General features: G+C 43.2%; 1 protein-coding gene across 2 annotated transcripts in view; it reads right to left on the bottom strand.

Moving 5' to 3' along the window:
• The window catches only part of proser1 (proline and serine rich 1), a 45,535-nt gene that overhangs the window by 9,374 nt on the left and 12,576 nt on the right, over nt 1-23,585 (bottom strand). The window contains exons 6-10 of one of the 2 annotated variants that reach the window (XM_071365003.1): nt 23,373-23,483; nt 20,403-20,492; nt 19,823-19,901; nt 13,270-13,362; nt 3,410-4,667 (exon numbers count right to left, since the gene is read on the bottom strand). In XM_071365003.1, coding sequence (XP_071221104.1) covers nt 3,410-4,667; nt 13,270-13,362; nt 19,823-19,901; nt 20,403-20,492; nt 23,373-23,483 — 1,631 coding nt within the window. The remainder of the gene's footprint in view (nt 1-3,409; nt 4,668-13,269; nt 13,363-19,822; nt 19,902-20,402; nt 20,493-23,372; nt 23,484-23,585) is intronic. The other variant, XM_071365004.1, reaches the window with a different exon arrangement.

Below are 23,585 nucleotides of genomic sequence, written 5' to 3' on the forward strand. Positions count from 1 at the left end.
GTTTGGGGGAGGTCCTTTCCTGTTTCAGCATGACAATGCCCACGTGCACAAAGAGTGGTCCATACAGAAATGGTTTGTTGAGATCGGTGTGGAAGAACTTGACTACACAGAGCCCTGACCTCAACCCCATCAAACACCTTTGGGATGAATTGGAACGCCGACTGTGAGCCCAACATCAGTGCCCGACCTCACTAATGCTCTTGTGTTTGAATGGAAGCAAGTCCCCACAGCAATGTTCCAACATCTAGTGGAAAGCCTTCCCAGAAGAGTGGAGGCTGTTATAGCAGCAATGTTCCAACATCTAGTGGAAAGCCTTCCCAGAAGAGTGGAGGCTGTTATAGCAGCAATGTTCCAACATCTAGTTGAAAGCCTTCCCAGAAGAGTGGAGGCTGTTATAGCAGCAATGTTCCTACATCTAGTAGAAAGCCTTCCCAGAAGAGTGGAGGCTGTTATAACAGCAATGTTCCAACATCTAGTGGAAAGCCTTCCCAGAAGAGTGGAGGCTGTTATAGCAGCAAAGGGGGGACCAACTCCATATTAATGCCCATGATTTTGGAATGAGATGTTTGACAAGCACGTTTCCACATGAAATATAGACTACATGGTGGAATGTAAGTTAAACTATGAAATAAAATAAATTGGACCTAAACGAGAACCAAATACTGTTGTAGAGCAGGAGCTGTACTTTGCCAACGTGCAAATAAAATACTGCTTGGCATTCAGCATTAAGGTGACTGAGGGTAAGTCCTTGAGATGGGACTAGCATCCTGTCCAAGGGGTGTAGTTGTACATCAAGCTCTCACTAAAGAAACAGGAGATAGACTAGCGTCATAAACCACGACTACTTACTAAACGCTGTTATAAAACAGAGGACTTCGGCCACCGTTATACTAATGACGTGGTAAAACACCTGAAGGAAAATCTACCTGTAACAAGTACTAGATATGACTTGGAACCTGTATATCATCTGGGTGAGGACAAAATGGCACCCTTCTGCCTTTATAGTGTACTACTTATGAACAGGTCACATGGGTATAGTAGTGCACTATATAGCCAATAGGGTGTCAGTTGTGACACAGTCTGTTATAGTCTGAATAATTGTGCCACTGATACAGTCCTACAGACTGACCCATCTACTGATACAGTCCTATAGACTGACCCATCTACTGATACAGTACTATAGACTGACCCATCTACTGATACAGTTCTCTAGACTGACCCATCTACTGATACAGTACTATAGACTGACCCATCTACTGATACAGTTCTCTAGACTGACCCATCTACTGATACAGTCCTATAGACTGACCCATCTACTGATACAGTACTATAGACTGACCCATCCACTGATACAGTTCTCTAGACTGACCCATCTACTGATACAGTCCTCTAGACTGACCCATCCACTGATACAGTTCTATAGACTGACCCATCTACTGATACAGTACTATAGACTGACCCATCTACTGACACAGTACTATAGACTGACCCATCCACTGATACAGTTCTATAGACTGACCCATCTACTGATACAGTCCTCTAGACTGACCCATCCACTGATACAGTCCTATAGACTGACCCATCTACTGATACAGTCCTCTAGACTGACCCATCCACTGATACAGTTCTATAGACTGACCCATCTACTGATACAGTACTATAGACTGACCCATCTACTGATACAGTCCTCTAGACTGACCCATCCACTGATACAGTCCTATAGACTGACCCATCTACTGATACAGTCCTATAGACTGACCCATCCACTGATACAGTTCTATAGACTGACCCATCTACTGATACAGTACTATAGACTGACCCATCTACTGATACAGTCCTCTAGACTGACCCATCCACTGATACAGTCCTATAGACTGACCCATCTACTGATACAGTCCTATAGACTGACCCATCTACTGATACAGTACTATAGACTGACCCATCTACTGACACAGTCCTATAGACTGACCCATCTACTGATACAGTCCTATAGACTGACCCATCTACTGATACAGTACTATAGACTGACCCATCTACTGATACAGTCCTATAGACTGACCCATCTACTGATACAGTACTATAGACTGACCCATCTACTGATACAGTACTATAGACTGACCCATCTACTGATACAGTACTATAGACTGACCCATCTACTGATACAGTACTATAGACTGACCCATCTACTGATACAGTACTATAGACTGACCCATCTACTGATACAGTCCTATAGACTGACCCATCTACTGATACAGTCCTATAGACTGACCCATCTACTGATACAGTCCTCTAGACTGACCCATCTATTGATACAGTACTATAGACTGACCCATCTACTGATACAGTACTATAGACTGACCCATCTACTGATACAGTACTATAGACTGACCCATCTACTGATACAGTCCTATAGACTGACCCATCTACTGATACAGTATACTGACCCATCTACTGATACAGTACTATAGACTGACCCATCTACTGATACAGTACTATAGACTGACCCTTCCACACTATAACTGTTTGTAGGGAGCTTCATGAAATGAGCAGATACACACAAGCCTAAGTGAGTGATGAATCACGCTTCACCTTCCCAATGCTTAGTGCCAACTGTAAAGTTTGGTGGAGGAGGAATAATGGTCTGGGGCTGTTTTTCATGGTTCGGGGCCCCTTAGTTCCAGTGAAGGGAAATCTTAACGCTACAGCATACAATGACATTCTAGATGATTCTGTGCTTCCAACTTTGTGGCAACAGTTTAGGGAAGGTCCTTTCCTGTTTCAGCATGACAATGCCCCCGTGCACAAAGCGCTGTCCATGCAGAAATGGTTTGTCGAGATTGGCCTGGAAGAACTTGACTGGCCTACACAGAGCCCTGACCTCAACCCCATCGAACACCTTTGGGATGAATTTGAATGCCGACTACAAGCCAGGCCTAATTACCCAACATCAGTGCCCGACCTCACTAATGCTCTTGTGTTTGAATGGAAGCAAATCCCCGCAGCAATGTTTCCCAGAAGAGTGGAGGCTGTTATAGCAGCAATAGTGGAAAGCCTTCCCAGAAGAGTGGAGGCTGTTATAGCAGCAATGGGGGGAACAACTCCATATTAATGCCCATGATTTTGTAATGAGATTTTGGACAAGTTTCAATCACTTGGACCAGAGTTCTGAGATAAGTGTTTAATCTATAGCAGCAAGGGACATTTTCAATTTTCACATTCTCCAACTGTAATAATCTCAAAAATTTAATCACATTTTTTTTATCGGTCACAATGATGACACATGTACAAACTGGTATACAGTCGCAGGGATGCAGGCACCTCTCTCTCTCTCTCTCTCTCTCTCTCTCTCTCTCTCTCTCTCTCTCTCTCTCTCTCTCTCTCTCTCTCTCTCCCTCCCTCCCTCTCTCACCCAGGCTGGAAGTTGGAGCTGAAGGCAGAGGCAAAGCCAGGCAGAACAGGAGAGGAGGACGGAACTCCTGCTGCCACGGCCGCCGCCGAATGGAGAGGGGCTACGGTTGCTACGGACACCCCGGCACCCATGAAGGACGACAGGACGGGGCTCCCCGCCCCCGGTCCTCCTGAACCTCCGAATCCTGGGAACCCCCCCGGACTGGGCCCTGGAACCAGCCCCGGGAAGATGGAGGGGGTGGTGGTCAGACCCATCCCAAAGGGAGAGGCTCCGCTTGGGGCTACGCTGTGAGACAGGCCTGGGTAGGCCATGGAGGTCTGGGGGTGGGAGGTGGGGGTCATGGAGGACAGGGAGGAGGAGGGAGGGAAGGGTGAAGAGGAGGACAGGGAGGAGGGGAAGGGGGAGAGGGCGGGGTAGTGAGGGGGAGCCGGGCTGGAGGAGAGGGCCTGGAGGCTGGCCATAGCAGCAGGGCTGGGTAGTGAGCCCTGAGGGGAAGCAGAGGGGTGGGACAGACCCAGGGAGCGGGCTAAGGCCGCTGATCCACCAGGCATCACCAGAGAGCTGAGGGAGGGAGTCCCCGCACGGGAAGGGCCTTTAAAGGCAGAGGGGACTGGGCTGTTACTGCCACTGCCCGTCCCCCCTCCTGTTCTAGCCAGTGGGCCGCGGTGCTGCTCGCTGTAGAAGGACGCTTGGGCCTGGCCGGACAGGGCCGGACAGGGCTTGGGGCTGGGGGCCGAGGAGGAGGGATAGCTGCGGATCACCGACCCAGACGAGGTGGTCTGGTATGAGGGCAGGCCAGGGAAGGCAGGGCCTGTCTGGGGGTTGTACTGAGGAAGGACCATGGAGGTGCCCTCAGGGAGGGGGGTCCTTGGGGTAGGGGTGTCTGACCGAGAGGCACCGGCATGGAAGGGAGAGGGGGAGAACGCCCCTGGGTGGTGGGGACCGGGGGTGCCACAGGGGGTAGCTGAGGGGGTGTGGGCCTTAATGACGGATGGGGTGGTGGGGGGCAGATGGGGGGAACCGGATGGGAGGGGACCCCCTTTGATGACAGAGGGAGAGGGGGCGGGGGAGGGAGAGGGGGCTAGAGGGTTCTGGGAGGGGACCTTGCCAGGGAAAACAGGGGTGATGGGGGTGGTGGGAGTGGGGTGAGAGGGGGAGGGCACGGGAGGGACTGTGGGGGAGCCGAGGGGAGATGGGAGGGCTGTGGAGTTGACACCTGTGACGGGATGCTGTTGCTGATTGGCAGGTCTGGCGTAGCCTGGAGACAGAGTAAGACATCAAGATTAATAACACAGTTAGCCTGGTAACAGATATTTTTTTTGTGCCAACATTCCACTCCGTGTCATATGCCAAACACTGTGGAATGTTAGCAGAAACTGTTTTGGATTTCAGGCTACAAGACAACTAGCCTGGTCCCAGATGTGTTTGACAACGACAGCAATGGAGTTGGCAAGACAACACAAACAGATCTGGGACCAGGCTAGAAGACAACTCCTAACAGTAGGCTATCATGTTCCACTTTCTATTAACTATATTTCTTGTGCATTAAAAGAGAGAGACAGAGGAGAGAGACAGAGACAGAGGGGGAGAGAGAGACAGAGGGAGAGAGAGAGACAGAGAGACAGAGACAGAGAGAGAGACAGAGGAGAGAGACAGAGACAGAGAGAGAGACAGAGAGAGAGACAGAGACAGAGAGAGAGACAGAGGAGAGAGACAGAGACAGAGGGAGAGACAGAGGAGAGAGGCAGAGAGAGAGCGAGACAGAGAGAGGAGAGAGGAGAGAGAGACAGAGAGAGGAGAGAGAGACAGAGAGAGGAGAGAGAGAGACAGAGAGAGGAGAGAGAGACAGAGAGAGGAGAGAGAGAGAGAGAGACAGAGAGAGGAGAGAGCAAGCAGCAAGCAGCCAGAACGCTAGCAACCGTAGCCTAGCTACCCCCCTTCAGCCAGCAAGCCAGAACCGCAGGGGACAGTGACGTGAGACCCTAGTCAGAAGTAATTCACTATATAGGGAATAGGGTGCCATTTGGGACCTCTTATAGGGCCCTATAAAATACGCCTTGTGGAGAACGAGGACTGAATCACAGAATCCAGACCAAAAAAAATGAATTAGACAATATTCAAAATGCATTGAACTTAGTAGGAAATCAACTAGACGTGTTGAACTAAGTAGGAAAACCAACTAGACGTGTTGAACTAAGTAGGAAATCAACTAGACGTATTGAACTAAGTAGGAAATTCAACTAGACGTATTGGACTAAGTAGGAAATCAACTAGACGTGTTGAACTAAGTAGGAAATCAACTAGACGTATTGAACTAAGTAGGAAATTCAACTAGACGTATTGGACTTAGTAGCAAATCAACTACACGTGTTGAACTAAGTAGGAAACCAACTAGACGTGTTGAACTAAGTAGGAAATTCAACTAGACGTATTGAACTAAGTAGGAAATTCAACTAGACGTATTGAACTAAGTAGGATATCAACTAGACGTATTGGACTAAGTAGGAAATCAACTAGACGTATTGAACTAAGTAGCAAATCAACTACACGTGTTGAACTAAGTAGGAAACCAACTAGATGTGTTGAACTAAGTAGGAAATTCAACTAGACGTATTGAACTAAGTAGGATATCAACTAGACGTATTGGACTAAGTAGGAAACCAACTAGACGTATTGGACTAAGTAGGAAACCAACTAGACGTATTTAATTATCAAATGAAATCAGTCAACAACAAAAAATACTGATTTTAAAGGGCCCTACCTGTATAACTACTGAGATGAACCAGAGGTGTTGTGATCCTTTATAGCTACTGAGATGAACCAGAGGTGTTGTGATCCTGTATAACTACTGAGATGAACCAGAGGTGTTGTGATCCTTTATAGCTACTGAGATGAACCAGAGGTGTTGTGATCCTTTATATCTACTGAGATGAACCAGAGGTGTTGTGATCCTTTATAGCTACTGAGATGAACCAGAGGTGTTGTGATCCTTTATATCTACTGAGATGAACCAGAGGTGTTGTGATCCTTTATAGCTACTGAGATGAACCAGAGGTGTTGTGATCCTTTATAGCTACTGAGATGAACCAGAGGTGTTGTGATCCTTTATAGCTACTGAGATGAACCAGAGGTGTTGTGATCCTTTATAGTGAGATGAACCAGAGGTGTTGTGATGAACCAGAGGTGTTGTGATCCTTTATAACTACTGAGATGAACCAGAGGTGTTGTGATCCTTTATAACTACTGAGATGAACCAGAGGTGTTGTGATCCTTTATAGTGAGATGAACCAGAGGTGTTGTGATCCTTTATAGCTACTGAGATGAACCAGAGGTGTTGTGCTCCTTTATAGTGAGATGAACCAGAGGTGTTGTGATCCTTTATAACTACTGAGATGAACCAGAGGTGTTGTGATCCTTTATAGCTACTGAGATGAACCAGAGGTGTTGTGATCCTTTATAACTACTGAGATGAACCAGAGGTGTTGTGATCCTTTATAGTGAGATGAACCATAGGTGTTGTGATCCTTTATAACTACTGAGATGAACCAGAGGTGTTGTGATTCTTTATAGCTACTGAGATGAACCAGAGGTGTTGTGATCCTTTATAACTACTGAGATGAACCAGAGGTGTTGTGATCCTTTATACTGAGATGAACCATAGGTGTTGTGATCCTTTATAACTACTGAGATGAACCAGAGGTGTTGTGATCCTTTATAGCTACTGAGATGAACCAGAGGTGTTGTGATCCTTTATAGTGAGATGAACCAGAGGTGTTGTGATCCTTTATAACTACTGAGATGAACCAGAGGTGTTGTGATCCTTTATAGTGAGATGAACCAGAGGTGTTGTGATCCTTTATAGCTACTGAGATGAACCAGAGGTGTTGTGATCCTTTATAGCTACTGAGATGAACCAGAGGTGTTGTGATCCTTTATAGCTACTGAGATGAACCAGAGGTGTTGTGATCCTTTATAGTGAGATGAACCAGAGGTGTTGTGATCCTTTATAGTGAGATGAACCAGAGGTGTTGTGATCCTTTATAGCTACTGAAATGAACCAGAGGTGTTGTGATCCTTTATAGCTACTGAGATGAACCAGAGGTGTTGTGATCCTTTATATCTACTGAGATGAACCAGAGGTGTTGTGATCATTTATAACTACTGAGATGAACCAGAGGTGTTGTGATCCTTTATAGTGAGATGAACCAGAGGTGTTGTGATCCTTTATAGCTACTGAGATGAACCAGAGGAGTTGTGATCCTTTATAGCTACTGAGATGAACCAGAGGTGTTGTGATCCTTTATAGCTACTGAGATGAACCAGAGGTGTTGTGATCCTTTATAACTACTGAGATGAACCAGAGGTGTTGTGATCCTTTATAACTACTGAGATGAACCAGAGGTGTTGTGATCCTTTATAGCTACTGAGATGAACCAGAGGTGTTGTGATCCTTTATAGCTACTGAGATGAACCAGAGGTGTTGTGATCCTTTATAGCTACTGAGATGAACCAGAGGTGTTGTGATCCTTTATAGCTACTGAGATGAACCAGAGGTGTTGTGATCCTTTATAGCTACTGAGATGAACCAGAGGTGTTGTGATCCTTTATAGCTACTGAGATGAACCAGAGGTGTTGTGATCCTTTATAGCTACTGAGATGAACAGAGGTGTTGTGATCCTTTATAGCTACTGAGATGAACCAGAGGTGTTGTGATCCTTTATAGCTACTGAGATGAACCAGAGGTGTTGTGATCCTTTATAGCTACTGAGATGAACCAGAGGTGTTGTGATCCTTTATAGCTACTGAGATGAACCAGAGGTGTTGTGATCCTTTATAGCTACTGAGATGAACCAGAGGTGTTGTGATCCTTTATAGCTACTGAGATGAACCAGAGGTGTTGTGATCCTTTATAGACTGAGATGAACCAGAGGTGTTGTGATCCTTTATAGCTACTGAGATGAACCAGAGGTGTTGTGATCCTTTATAGCTACTGAGATGAACCAGAGGTGTTGTGATCCTTTATATCTACTGAGATGAACCAGAGGTGTTGTGATCCTTTATAGCTACTGAGATGAACCAGAGGTGTTGTGATCCTTTATAGCTACTGAGATGAACCAGAGGTGTTGTGATCCTTTATAGCTACTGAGATGAACCAGAGGTGTTGTGATCCTTTATAGCTACTGAGATGAACCAGAGGTGTTGTGATCCTTTATAGCTACTGAGATGAACCAGAGGTGTTGTGATCCTTTATAGCTACTGAGATGAACCAGAGGTGTTGTGATCCTTTATATCTACTGAGATGAACCAGAGGTGTTGTGATCCTTTATAGTGAGATGAACCAGAGGTGTTGTGATCCTTTATAACTACTGAGATGAACCAGAGGTGTTGTGATCCTTTATAGTGAGATGAACCAGAGGTGTTGTGATCCTTTATAGCTACTGAGATGAACCAGAGGTGTTGTGATCCTTTATAGCTACTGAGATGAACCAGAGGTGTTGTGATCCTTTATAGCTACTGAGATGAACCAGAGGTGTTGTGATCCTTTATAGTGAGATGAACCAGAGGTGTTGTGATCCTTTATAGTGAGATGAACCAGAGGTGTTGTGATCCTTTATAGCTACTGAAATGAACCAGAGGTGTTGTGATCCTTTATAGCTACTGAGATGAACCAGAGGTGTTGTGATCCTTTATAGCTACTGAGATGAACCAGAGGTGTTGTGATCATTTATAACTACTGAGATGAACCAGAGGTGTTGTGATCCTTTATAGTGAGATGAACCAGAGGTGTTGTGATCCTTTATAGCTACTGAGATGAACCAGAGGAGTTGTGATCCTTTATAGCTACTGAGATGAACCAGAGGTGTTGTGATCCTTTATAGTGAGATGAACCAGAGGTGTTGTGATCCTTTATAACTACTGAGATGAACCAGAGGTGTTGTGATCCTTTATAACTACTGAGATGAACCAGAGGTGTTGTGATCCTTTATAGTGAGATGAACCAGAGGTGTTGTGATCCTTTATAGTGAGATGAACCAGAGGTGTTGTGATCCTTTAAAGCTACTGAGATGAACCAGAGGTGTTGTGATCCTTTATAGCTACTGAGATGAACCAGAGGTGTTGTGATCCTTTATAGCTACTGAGATGAACCAGAGGTGTTGTGATCCTTTATAACTACTGAGATGAACCAGAGGTGTTGTGATCCTTTATAGCTACTGAGATGAACCAGAGGTGTTGTGATCCTTTATAGCTACTGAGATGAACCAGAGGTGTTGTGATCCTTTATAGCTACTGAGATGAACCAGAGGTGTTGTGATCCTTTATAGCTACTGAGATGAACCAGAGGTGTTGTGATCCTTTATAGCTACTGAGATGAACCAGAGGTGTTGTGATCCTTTATAGCTACTGAGATGAACCAGAGGTGTTGTGATCCTTTATAGCTACTGAGATGAACAGAGGTGTTGTGATCCTTTATAGCTACTGAGATGAACCAGAGGTGTTGTGATCCTTTATAGCTACTGAGATGAACCAGAGGTGTTGTGATCCTTTATAGCTACTGAGATGAACCAGAGGTGTTGTGATCCTTTATAGCTACTGAGATGAACCAGAGGTGTTGTGATCCTTTATAGCTACTGAGATGAACAGAGGTGTTATGATCCTTTATACTGAGATGAACCAGAGGTGTTGTGATCCTTTATAGTGAGATGAACCAGAGGTGTTGTGATCCTTTATAGCTACTGAGATGAACCAGAGGTGTTGTGATCCTTTATATCTACTGAGATGAACCAGAGGTGTTGTGATCCTTTATATCTACTGAGATGAACCAGAGGTGTTGTGATCCTTTATAGCTACTGAGATGAACCAGAGGTGTTGTGATCCTTTATAGCTACTGAGATGAACCAGAGGTGTTGTGATCCTTTATAGCTACTGAGATGAACCAGAGGTGTTGTGATCCTTTATAGCTACTGAGATGAACAGAGGTGTTGTGATCCTTTATACTGAGATGAACAGGAGGTGTTGTGATCCTTTATAGTGAGATGAACCAGAGGTGTTGTGATCCTTTATAGCTACTGAGATGAACCAGAGGTGTTGTGATCCTTTATATCTACTGAGATGAACCAGAGGTGTTGTGATCCTTTATAACTACTGAGATGAACCAGAGGTGTTGTGATCCTTTATAACTACTGAGATGAACCAGAGGTGTTGTGATCCTTTATAGTGAGATGAACCAGAAGTGTTGTGATCCTTTAAAGCTACTGAGATGAACCAGAAGTGTTGTGATCCTTTAAAGCTACTGAGATGAACCAGAGGTGTTGTGATCCTTTATAGCTACTGAGATGAACCAGAGGTGTTGTGATCCTTTATAGCTACTGAGATGAACCAGAGGTGTTGTGATCCTTTATAGCTACTGAGATGAACCAGAGGTGTTGTGATCCTTTATAGCTACTGAGATGAACCAGAGGTGTTGTGATCCTTTATAGCTACTGAGATGAACCAGAGGTGTTGTGATCCTTTATAGCTACTGAGATGAACCAGAGGTGTTGTGATCCTTTATAGCTACTGAGATGAACCAGAGGTGTTGTGATCCTTTATAGCTACTGAGATGAACCAGAGGTGTTGTGATCCTTTATAGCTACTGAGATGAACCAGAGGTGTTGTGATCCTTTATAGCTACTGAGATGAACCAGAGGTGTTGTGATCCTTTATAGCTACTGAGATGAACCAGAGGTGTTGTGATCCTTTATAGCTACTGAGATGAACCAGAGGTGTTGTGATCCTTTATAACTACTGAGATGAACCAGAGGTGTTGTGATCCTTTATAGCTACTGAGATGAACAGAGGTGTTGTGATCCTTTATAGCTACTGAGATGAACCAGAGGTGTTGTGATCCTTTATAGCTACTGAGATGAACCAGAGGTGTTGTGATCCTTTATAGCTACTGAGATGAACCAGAGGTGTTGTGATCCTTTATAGCTACTGAGATGAACAGAGGTGTTGTGATCCTTTATACTGAGATGAACCAGAGGTGTTGTGATCCTTTATAGTGAGATGAACCAGAGGTGTTGTGATCCTTTATAGCTACTGAGATGAACCAGAGGTGTTGTGATCCTTTATATCTACTGAGATGAACCAGAGGTGTTGTGATCCTTTATAGTGAGATGAACCAGAGGTGTTGTGATCCTTTATAGTACTGAGATGAACCAGAGGTGTTGTGATCCTTTATAGTGAGATGAACCAGAGGTGTTGTGATCCTTTATAGCTACTGAGATGAACAGAGGTGTTGTGATCCTTTATACTGAGATGAACCAGAGGTGTTGTGATCCTTTATAGTGAGATGAACCAGAGGTGTTGTGATCCTTTATAGCTACTGAGATGAACCAGAGGTGTTGTGATCCTTTATATCTACTGAGATGAACCAGAGGTGTTGTGATCCTTTATAGTGAGATGAACCAGAGGTGTTGTGATCCTTTATAACTACTGAGATGAACCAGAGGTGTTGTGATCCTTTATATCTACTGAGATGAACCAGAGGTGTTGTGATCCTTTATATCTACTGAGATGAACCAGAGGTGTTGTGATCCTTTATAGTGAGATGAACCAGAGGTGTTGTGATCCTTTATAGCTACTGAGATGAACCAGAGGTGTTGTGATCCTTTATACTGAGATGAACCAGAGGTGTTGTGATCCTTTATATCTACTGAGATGAACCAGAGGTGTTGTGATCCTTTATAGTGAGATGAATCAGAGGTGTTGTGATCCTTTATAGCTACTGAGATGAACCAGAGGTGTTGTGATCCTTTATAGCTACTGAGATGAACCAGAGGTGTTGTGATCCTTTATAGCTACTGAGATGAACCAGAGGTGTTGTGATCCTTTATATCTACTGAGATGAACCAGGTGTTGTGATCCTTTATAACTACTGAGATGAACCAGAGGTGTTGTGATCCTTTATAACTACTGAGATGAACCAGAGGTGTTGTGATCCTTTATATCTACTGAGATGAACCAGGTGTTGTGATCCTTTATAACTACTGAGATGAACCAGAGGTGTTGTGATCCTTTATAGTGAGATGAACCAGAGGTGTTGTGATCCTTTATAACTACTGAGATGAACCAGAGGTGTTGTGATCCTTTATAGTGAGATGAACCAGAGGTGTTGTGATCCTTTATAGCTACTGAGATGAACCAGTCAACAGTAAGACTAGCATACTGCACTATATAGGGAATAGGGTGCCATAGGGCCCTGGTCTAAAGTAGTGCACTATATAGGGAAAAAATTGCCATTTGAGACGCACACTGATGAGTAATGTGTAATCTAGTTTGTTATGATTATTTACTTAGAACAGGAAACAGGAAACAGAGAGGTGTGGTCTCAGACACTGTGTCAGCTGGTTAACCAATAACCTTCTATTAGAACAGGAAACAGGAAACAGAGAGGTGTGGTCTCAGACACTGTGTCAGCTGGTTAACCAATAACCTTCTATTAGAACAGGAAACAGGAAACAGAGAGGTGTGGTCTCAGACACTGTGTCAGCTGGTTAACCAATAACCTTCTATTAGAACAGGAAACAGGAAACAGAGAGGTGTGGTCTCAGACACTGTGTCAAGCTGGTTATTTCTCACTCCACCTAGCACAGGTTAGTGGCGGTGAAGCTGGTAGCCATGGCGATGTATGGGATATAGACAGACAGATCTCTACAGTTTCAAGGAGAGCTTCCTCTGAGAAGTGCAGGTAAAAGCCAGGAGGTTAAGGCAGCAAGCTAAGAGAGATGCTCATTCACACACACACACGCACACACACTTTCACACAGACAGACAGGCTTTCTCTCTGTCTCACACCCCCCCAAGGCCCCCGGTCGTACCTGTGGGCTTGGTGCTGGCGCTGTAGGGTGGGGGGGGAACGCTGGTCGTTATGACCCCGCCCACTGATACCAGCCCTGCGTTGTTGTACCTACCTGAGACGCACGGTAACACATTAACACTGCTACACACACACACACACACACACACACACACTACTGAACCACATCAAGGCTGCGGTCTGAACTCAGAGCATCCAGAATTAAACGCTACCACTCGCTGTTTCCTTTCCTGATCCCTCTCTGTTATCTGTCACAGAAGAGGCACCGAGGTGAGGAGGTCTACGTTTAAGGGCAAGAACAAGACCAATAGGAACGCTGTCAGCGAGTGGTCGTCCAATCACCTCTCACCACATTTTCTGCTCCTTTGCCAACAATTTTATATGTTTTATTGTTGGTCAACAACCCAGCAGGGGATCTACTGCACACGGTCAACGACCCAGCAGGGGATCTACTGCACACGGTCAACGACCCAGCAGGGGATCTACTGCACACGGTCAACGTAGGTGGTCTGTGTTAAGGTGGTCTGTGATATGGTCTGTGTTTAGTATTCAGGTGGTCTGTGTTTAGTATTCAGGTGGTCTGTGTTATGGTCTGTGTTTAGTATTCAGGTGGTCTGTGTTTAGTATTAAGGTGGTCTGTGTTTAGTGTTCAGGTGGTCTGTGTTTAGTATTAAGGTGGTCTGTGTTTAGTATTCAGGTGGTCTGTGTTTAGTATTCAGGTGGTCTGTGTTATGGTCTGTGTTTAGTATTAAGGTGGTCTGTGTTTAGTAGTAAGGTGGTCTGTGTTTAGTGTTCAGGTGGTCTGTGTTTAGTATTAAGGTGGTCTGTGTTTAGTATTAAGGTGGTCTGTGTTTAGTATTCAGGTGGTCTGTGTTATGGTCTGTGTTTAGTATTAAGGTGGTCTGTGTTTAGTAGTAAGGTGGTCTGTGTTTAGTGTTCAGGTGGTCTGTGTTTAGTATTAAGGTGGTCTGTGTTTAGTATTAAGGTGGTCTGTGTTTAGTGTTCAGGTGGTCTGTGTTTAGTGTTCAGGTGGTCTGTGTTTAGTGTTCAGGTGGTCTGTGTTCAGTATTAAGGTGGTCTGTGTTTAGTATTCAGGTGGTCTGTGTTCAGTATTAAGGTGGTCTGTGTTTAGTGTTCAGGTGGTCTGTGTTCAGTATTAAGGTGGTCTGTGTTTAGTATTCAGGTGGTCTGTGTTCAGTATTAAGGTGGTCTGTGTTTAGTATTAAGGTGGTCTGTGTTCAGTATTAAGGTAGTCTGTGTTTAGTGTTCAGGTGGTCTGTGTTCAGTATTAAGGTGGTCTGTGTTTAGTGTTCAGGTGGTCTGTGTTCAGTATTAAGGTGGTCTGTGTTTAGTATTCAGGTGGTCTGTGTTTAGTAGTAAGGTGGTCTGTGTTTAGTAGTAAGGTGGTCTGTGTTTAGTAGTAAGGTGGTCTGTGTTTAGTGTTCAGGTGGTCTGTGTTTAGTATTAAGGTGGTCTGTGTTTAGTAGTAAGGTGGTCTGTGTTTAGTAGTAAGGTGGTCTGTGTTTAGTAGTAAGGTGGTCTGTGTTTAGTAGTAAGGTGGTCTGTGTTTAGTGTTCAGGTGGTCTGTGTTTAGTATTAAGGTGGTCTGTGTTTAGTATTAAGGTGGTCTGTGTTTAGTGTTCAGGTGGTCTGTGTTCAGTATTAAGGTGGTCTGTGTTTAGTGTTCAGGTGGTCTGTGTTCAGTATTAAGGTGGTCTGTGTTTAGTGTTCAGGTGGTCTGTGTTCAGTATTAAGGTGGTCTGTGTTTAGTATTAAGGTGGTCTGTGTTTAGTATTCAGGTGGTCTGTGTTTACTATTCAGGTGGTCTGTGTTCAGTATTAAGGTGGTCTGTGTTTAGTGTTCAGGTGGTCTGTGTTCAGTATTAAGGTGGTCTGTGTTTAGTATTCAGGTGGTCTATGTTTAGTATTAAGGTGGTCTGTGTTATGGTAGGTGTTTAGTATTAAGGTGGTCTGTGTTTAGAATTAAGGTGGTCTGTGATATGGTCTGTGTTTAGTATTCAGGTGGTCTGTGTTTAGTATTCAGGTGGTCTGTGTTATGGTCTGTGTTTAGTATTAAGGTGGTCGTGTGTTTAGGTGGACGGTGTAAGGTGGTCTGTGTTTAGTATAGGTGGCGGTAGAGTGGTGGTCTGTGTTGTGTAGTGTTCAGGTGGTCTGTGTTTAGTATTAAGGTGGTCTGTGTTTAGTATTAAGGTGGTCTGTGTTTAGTGTTCAGGTGGTCTGTGTTCAGTATTAAGGTGGTCTGTGTTTAGTGTTCAGGTGGTCTGTGTTCAGTATTAAGGTGGTCTGTGTTCAGTATTAAGGTGGTCTGTGTTTAGTGTTCAGGTGGTCTGTGTTCAGTATTAAGGTGGTCTGTGTTTAGTATTCAGGTGGTCTGTGTTCAGTATTAAGGTGGTCTGTGTTTAGTGTTCAGGTGGTCTGTGTTCAGTATTAAGGTGGTCTGTGTTTAGTATTCAGGTGGTCTATGTTTAGTATTAAGGTGGTCTGTGTTATGGTAGGTGTTTAGTATTAAGGTGGTCTGTGTTTAGTATTAAGGTGGTCTGTGTTTAGTATTAAGGTGGTCTGTGTTATGGTCTGTGTTTAGTGTTCAGGTGGTCTGTGTTATGGTAGGTGTTTAGTATTAAGGTGGTCTGTGTTTAGTATTAAGGTGGTCTGTGTTATGGTCTGTGTTTAGTATTAAGGTGGTCTGTGTTTAGTGTTCAGGTGGTCTGTGTTCAGTATTAAGGTGGTCTGTGTTTAGTGTTCAGGTGGTCTGTGTTCAGTATTAAGGTGGTCTGTGTTTAGTGTTCAGGTGGTCTGTGTTCAGTATTAAGGTGGTCTGTGTTTAGTATTAAGGTGGTCTGTGTTTAGTAGTAAGGTGGTCTGTGTTTAGTAGTAAGGTGGTCTGTGTTTAGTAGTAAGGTGGTCTGTGTTTAGTGTTCAGGTGGTCTGTGTTTAGTATTAAGGTGGTCTGTGTTTAGTAGTAAGGTGGTCTGTGTTTAGTAGTAAGGTGGTCTGTGTTTAGTGTTCAGGTGGTCTGTGTTTAGTATTAAGGTGGTCTGTGTTTAGTATTAAGGTGGTCTGTGTTTAGTGTTCAGGTGGTCTGTGTTCAGTATTAAGGTGGTCTGTGTTTAGTGTTCAGGTGGTCTGTGTTCAGTATTAAGGTGGTCTGTGTTTAGTGTTCAGGTGGTCTGTGTTCAGTATTAAGGTGGTCTGTGTTTAGTATTAAGGTGGTCTGTGTTTAGTATTCAGGTGGTCTGTGTTCAGTATTCAGGTGGTCTGTGTTCAGTATTAAGGTGGTCTGTGTTTAGTGTTCAGGTGGTCTGTGTTCAGTATTAAGGTGGTCTGTGTTTAGTATTCAGGTGGTCTATGTTTAGTATTAAGGTGGTCTGTGTTATGGTAGGTGTTTAGTATTAAGGTGGTCTGTGTTTAGAATTAAGGTGGTCTGTGATATGGTCTGTGTTTAGTATTCAGGTGGTCTGTGTTTAGTATTCAGGTGGTCTGTGTTATGGTCTGTGTTTAGTATTAAGGTGGTCTGTGTTTAGTAGTAAGGTGGTCTGTGTTTAGTAGTAAGGTGGTCTGTGTTTAGTGTTCAGGTGGTCTGTGTTCAGTATTAAGGTGGTCTGTGTTTAGTGTTCAGGTGGTCTGTGTTCAGTATTAAGGTGGTCTGTGTTTAGTATTCAGGTGGTCTGTGTTCAGTATTAAGGTGGTCTGTGTTTAGTGTTCAGGTGGTCTGTGTTCAGTATTAAGGTGGTCTGTGTTTAGTATTCAGGTGGTCTATGTTTAGTATTAAGGTGGTCTGTGTTATGGTAGGTGTTTAGTATTAAGGTGGTCTGTGTTTAGTATTAAGGTGGTCTGTGTTTAGTATTAAGGTGGTCTGTGTTATGGTCTGTGTTTAGTGTTCAGGTGGTCTGTGTTATGGTAGGTGTTTAGTATTAAGGTGGTCTGTGTTTAGTATTAAGGTGGTCTGTGTTATGGTCTGTGTTTAGTATTAAGGTGGTCTGTGTTTAGTATTAAGGTGGTCTGTGTTTAGTGTTCAGGTGGTCTGTGTTCAGTATTAAGGTGGTCTGTGTTTAGTGTTCAGGTGGTCTGTGTTCAGTATTAAGGTGGTCTGTGTTTAGTGTTCAGGTGGTCTGTGTTCAGTATTCAGGTGGTCTGTGTTTAGTATTCAGGTGGTCTGTGTTCAGTATTAAGGTGGTCTGTGTTTAGTGTTCAGGTGGTCTGTGTTCAGTATTAAGGTGGTCTGTGTTTAGTATTCAGGTGGTCTATGTTTAGTATTAAGGTGGTCTGTGTTATGGTAGGTGTTTAGTATTAAGGTGGTCTGTGTTTAGTATTAAGGTGGTCTGTGTTTAGTATTAAGGTGGTCTGTGTTATGGTCTGTGTTTAGTGTTCAGGTGGTCTGTGTTATGGTAGGTGTTTAGTATTAAGGTGGTCTGTGTTTAGTATTAAGGTGGTCTGTGTTATGGTCTGTGTTTAGTGTTCAGGTGGTCTGTGTTTAGTGTTTAGGTGGTCTGTGTTTAGTGTTCAGGTGGTCTGTGTTTAGTATTAAGGTGGTCTGTGTATAGTATTAAGGTGGTCTGTGTTTAGTATTAAGGTGGTCTGTGTTTAGTATTAAGGTGGTCTGTGTTTAGTATTAAGGTGGTCTGTGTTTAGTATTCAGGTGGTCTGTGTTTAGTATTCAGGTGGTCTGTGTTCAGTGTTCAGGTGGTCTGTGTTTAATGTTCAGGTGGTCTGTGTTTAGTATTAAGGTGGTCTGTGTATAGTATTAAGGTGGTCTGTGTTTAGTATTAAGGTGGTCTGTGTTTAGTATTAAGGTGGTCTGTGTTTAGTATTCAGGTGGTCTGTGTTTAGTATTCAGGTGGTCTGTGTTTAGTATTCAGGTGGTCTGTGTTCAGTGTTCAGGTGGTCTGTGTTTAGTGTTCAGGTGGTCTGTGTTTAGTATTCAGGTGGTCTGTGTTTAGTGTTCAGGTGGTCTGTGTTCAGTATTCAGGTGGTCTGTGTTTAGTATTAAGGTGGTCTGTGTTATGGTCTGTGTTTATTATTAAGGTGGTCTGTGTTATGGTCTGTGTTTATTATTAAGGTGGTCTGTGTTATGGTCTGTGTTCAGTATTAAGGTGGTCTGTGTTATGGTCTGTGTTTAGTATTAAGGTGGTCTGTGTTATGGTCTGTGTTTAGTGTTCAGGTGGTCTGTGTTATGGTAGGTGTTTAGTATTAAGGTGGTCTGTGTTTAGTATTAAGGTGGTCTGTGTTATGGTCTGTGTTTAGTATTAAGGTGGTCTGTGTTTAGTATTAAGGTAGTCTGTGTTTAGTGTTCAGGTGGTCTGTGTTCAGTATTAAGGTGGTCTGTGTTTAGTGTTCAGGTGGTCTGTGTTCAGTATTAAGGTGGTCTGTGTTTAGTGTTCAGGTGGTCTGTGTTCAGTATTCAGGTGGTCTGTGTTTAGTATTCAGGTGGTCTGTGTTCAGTATTAAGGTGGTCTGTGTTTAGTGTTCAGGTGGTCTGTGTTCAGTATTAAGGTGGTCTGTGTTTAGTATTCAGGTGGTCTATGTTTAGTATTAAGGTGGTCTGTGTTATGGTAGGTGTTTAGTATTAAGGTGGTCTGTGTTTAGTATTAAGGTGGTCTGTGTTTAGTATTAAGGTGGTCTGTGTTATGGTCTGTGTTTAGTGTTCAGGTGGTCTGTGTTATGGTAGGTGTTTAGTATTAAGGTGGTCTGTGTTTAGTATTAAGGTGGTCTGTGTTATGGTCTGTGTTTAGTGTTCAGGTGGTCTGTGTTTAGTATTAAGGTGGTCTGTGTATAGTATTAAGGTGGTCTGTGTTTAGTATTAAGGTGGTCTGTGTTTAGTATTAAGGTGGTCTGTGTTTAGTATTAAGGTGGTCTGTGTTTAGTATTCAGGTGGTCTGTGTTTAGTATTCAGGTGGTCTGTGTTCAGTGTTCAGGTGGTCTGTGTTTAATGTTCAGGTGGTCTGTGTTTAGTATTAAGGTGGTCTGTGTATAGTATTAAGGTGGTCTGTGTTTAGTATTAAGGTGGTCTGTGTTTAGTATTAAGGTGGTCTGTGTTTAGTATTCAGGTGGTCTGTGTTTAGTATTCAGGTGGTCTGTGTTTAGTATTCAGGTGGTCTGTGTTCAGTGTTCAGGTGGTCTGTGTTTAGTGTTCAGGTGGTCTGTGTTTAGTATTCAGGTGGTCTGTGTTTAGTGTTCAGGTGGTCTGTGTTTAGTATTAAGGTGGTCTGTGTTTAGTGTTCAGGTGGTCTGTGTTATGGTCTGTGTTTATTATTAAGGTGGTCTGTGTTATGGTCTGTGTTTAGTATTCAGGTGGTCTGTGTTTAGTATTAAGGTGGTCTGTGTTATGGTCTGTGTTTATTATTAAGGTGGTCTGTGTTATGGTCTGTGTTTATTATTAAGGTGGTCTGTGTTATGGTCTGTGTTCAGTATTAAGGTGGTCTGTGTTATGGTCTGTGTTTAGTATTAAGGTGGTCTGTGTTATGGTCTGTGTTTAGTATTAAGGTGGTCTGTGTTTAGTATTGAGGTGGTCTGTGTTTAGTATTGAGGTGGTCTTACTCGGTGCGATGGTGGCGTGAGGTCTGCAGGGGGGAATGGGGTAGGGCACCGGCCGCTGAGGGTTGTAGGACGACGGAGCCTGGAGGAGAGGAAGAAAAACAAACATAATGATACTAAATTATTCACTGAACAAATCAAAAAGAATTAATCTGACTCACTGACCAATCAAAAGAATTAATCTGACTCACTGACCAATCAAAAGAATTAATCTGACTCACTGACCAATCAAAATAATTAATCTGACTCACTGACCAATCAAAATAATTAATCTGACTCACTGACCAATCCAAAAAATGTATCTGACTTCCTGAAGAAGAAAACTAAGTCTCACAGTGGTTCGATTCAACTTTTGTCTTTTTTATTTTTATTTTTTTACAAACATTTTGTAAACGGATCTTGTGAAAGGTGATCCCCCATGTGTCTCCCAAATGGTACTCTATTTCCTACATAGTGAGCCCGGGTCAAAAGTAGTGCACTTTAAAAAGGGAATTAGGGTGCCATTTTGGACTTGTTTCAGACTTGTTTTAAAATAAAGAGCTCCACCTAGTGGTTGAGAATGAAAGTACAGCCTGGTGCTTACTGGTTTGAATGGTCCAATGATGCGGGCTGCGATGCCTTTCCCCTCTGTGTTGGCAGGGGTCTCCTCTCCCTCCTTCTTTGCAGGAGTTCCCTGACAGGAGAAATAGAAAACAAAATGGTTGTTGTGTCATCTCAATGACGATACTGTACTGACATTTATAAAATGTTTAAAATTAGGCCATACAAAGTTGATTTACTTTAACGGATGTCACTCCTCACATTTCCCCGAAAATATATATATTTTTAAATCTGAAAAGTACCAAAAAAAAATGTCCTCGAGCATCAAGTAGTGATCCACAACTTCCTCTTTGATTATGAAACCCGAACGGTGTCTCAGACACGGCTAGGGCAAACTTTCAATGATGTTATCCCACTTTTGAAACCAAACGGGGTCTTGACAAGGTCACTGCTATGGAGTGATTTCAGTGCCAACAGAAAATGTATTTTAATTTTATGCATTTGAATTTGTATTTACGATATTGAATTTGAATTTAACATTAATGCACAAATTGAACTTGTATTCCCTGATTTCAAACTGAATTGAATGAATATTTAATCTGATTTTAAAATTCAACATTTATATTGTCAATATGTTAAATATTGCATTCATTGTCAGTGTATCAAGTTTACAAACTATAATTTCAAGTTAATCAACGTTTCATAATATTCAACTTTTAAGATGCATTCAGATTCCGTTTTTTAAAATTCAGATTCAAAACCAGAGACAACATCCTGGTACTTTGCCAGCCAGGAGAGGTAGAGGAGAACAGATAGAACCAAACTGTCTCTGTGCTCAACAGAAGCTTCCGGCGGTTTCTGAAGCCAACGTGGCATGATGAATTTATTTTCTCCCTATGAATTTGGCTCTAGCGTTTGAACCGTTTTGGCTATGAGCTATTATGACCCCATTCCTGAAAGCTAAGTCTCCCTGGAGCATGGACGTGCCTTCTGTTCCCTTCCATGAGGATTACAGGCTGCGTTAGAAGGGGGAGTGTCACAAAACACACAATTTGACCCCACATAAGAATATAGCTGAATAGCCCTGTCAAACGATAGACAATCCACTCCGTATTTAATCTTGCTCTTGTGACTGACTGGGTTCGAACCATGTCTCCTGCATGTTACAAGACTGTGTTGGCCCACTTGGCGAAAGCCTACAGGCATAAGTTCAGGAAGCTCAGGTAAAAGACGATACGTTGCTTGCTTAACGAGTTCCCCCTGATTCAGCTCATACCGAGACTTGAACTCAGGACCTCTGACTCGGCAAACACACGTGACCCGCCCTCCTGAAGCAATCCAACCCATCGTGCTATTAAAAAAGGCCTTCTTCAATTACGCAAGTGGTAACACTTCAGGCTGAGGAGTATCTCAGATGCAGATGCAGTCTTTAAGACACAGCAAGGTTACTCATCACAGATGCCCGTCTGTTACACCAAGTCTTTAAGATACAGCAAAGGTTACTCGTCACAGATGACCGTCTGTTACACCAAGTCTTTAAGATACATCAAGATTCCTCATCACAAGAGCGTGGTTTAGTGATCCATGCTTATGTGATGAGAACGTTGACTGAGACCTGAAGACGTGTTAGTTTGTATTAGATGTGTTAGTTTCAAGTCTCCAGCAAGGGTAGTCATTAAATTAACATGTGTCTAACTGGGTTAGAAATTCAAAATTAAAGAATTCAAAATACAATTCCTGTTGGCACTGAAATCGCTCCAAACACTAGGTGTTGAACTAAGGTTACTATAGTATGTTTTTTACAAGCTGGTCTACTGACAGACAACGCGTGGCCCCATTCATTTTCAATGAAGCCTAGGTTTCAGCTGGGGTGATCTGCAGCGCTCGTGGAAGCTGCAGCGCTCGTGGAAGCTGCTCAGCTGAAGCGTAGAAAATAGGATTCTGCAAAATTGGGCTCCTTTGAAAACGATGTCGTGGGTGAAAATGTATTAGGTCGCGGATTGCAGGTTTTTTTGGGGGCTATTTATAAGTTGCCCTACGGCAGCAGGGCATTTCTCTTAAATATACAGCGCCAGTCAAAAGTGTGGACACACCTAGTCATTCCAGGGCTTTTCTTTATGTTGACTATTTTCTACATTGTAGAGTAATAGTGAAGACATCAAAATTAAAAAATCTCAACACATATGGAATCATGTAGTAACCAAAAAAAGTGTTAAACAAATCAAAATATATTTTAGATTATTCAATTAACTAACTAACCAAGTAGCTGTTATGATCCATCAACTGATTAGATTTAAAAGTCATTAGCACATTTAAGCGCAAGCAATTCAAGGATGTCCCAGCCTTCCTATATCAGGTAGGGGTTTAGGTCTATTCACTAGTAACGAAATCATGGAAGCAATCAGAACTAGTCCAATAAGAAATGCTTGCCTTGATGACAGCTTTGCACTCTTGGCATTCTCTCAACCAGCTTCATGAGGAATGCTTTTCCAACAGTCTTGAAGGAGTTCCCACATATGCTGACGTACTGCCAAATTCTCTAAAACAACGGAGGTGGCTTATGGTAGAGAATTGAACATTAAATTCTCTGGCAACAGCTCTGGTGGACATTCCTGCAGTCAGCATGGCAACTGCACGCTCCCTCAAAACTTGAGACATCTGTGGCATTGTGTTGTGTGACAAAACTGCACATTTTAGAGCGGGCTTTCTGTGTGTCCCCAGCACAAGTTGCACCTGTGTAATGATCATGCTGTTTAATCAGCTTGGCAAAGGAGAAACGCTCACAAACAGGGACGTAAATAACTTTGTGCACAAAATTTAAGAGAACATTTCTGGGATCCTTTATTTCAGCCCATGAAACATGGGACCAACACTTTGCATGTTGCTATCATATTTTCCTCTCATCTTCTCTCCTAAAGCAGGATATTCCTTCCCTCCTTCATCAAATATGTGTCTTCTAAGAAGTTTCACACACACACACACACACACACACACACACGGTTATATTACTTACAGGGAAGGTGCCAGTGGTCTGGCTGGGCTTGCCTTTAGGGTAAGGGTTCCCTGGGATCATCCCACATGAAGAGATCATGGCTACTGGAGCCTTGCAGCCCACCTTACACACCTAGAATACAGTACGATGTAACATGACATAACACACCTAGAATATATTACGATGTAACATGACATAACACACCTAGAATATATTACGATGTAACATGACATA

The sequence above is a fragment of the Salvelinus alpinus genome, chromosome 24, assembly GCF_045679555.1.
Source record: "Salvelinus alpinus chromosome 24, SLU_Salpinus.1, whole genome shotgun sequence".
Classification (NCBI taxonomy): Eukaryota; Metazoa; Chordata; class Actinopteri; order Salmoniformes; family Salmonidae; genus Salvelinus; species Salvelinus alpinus.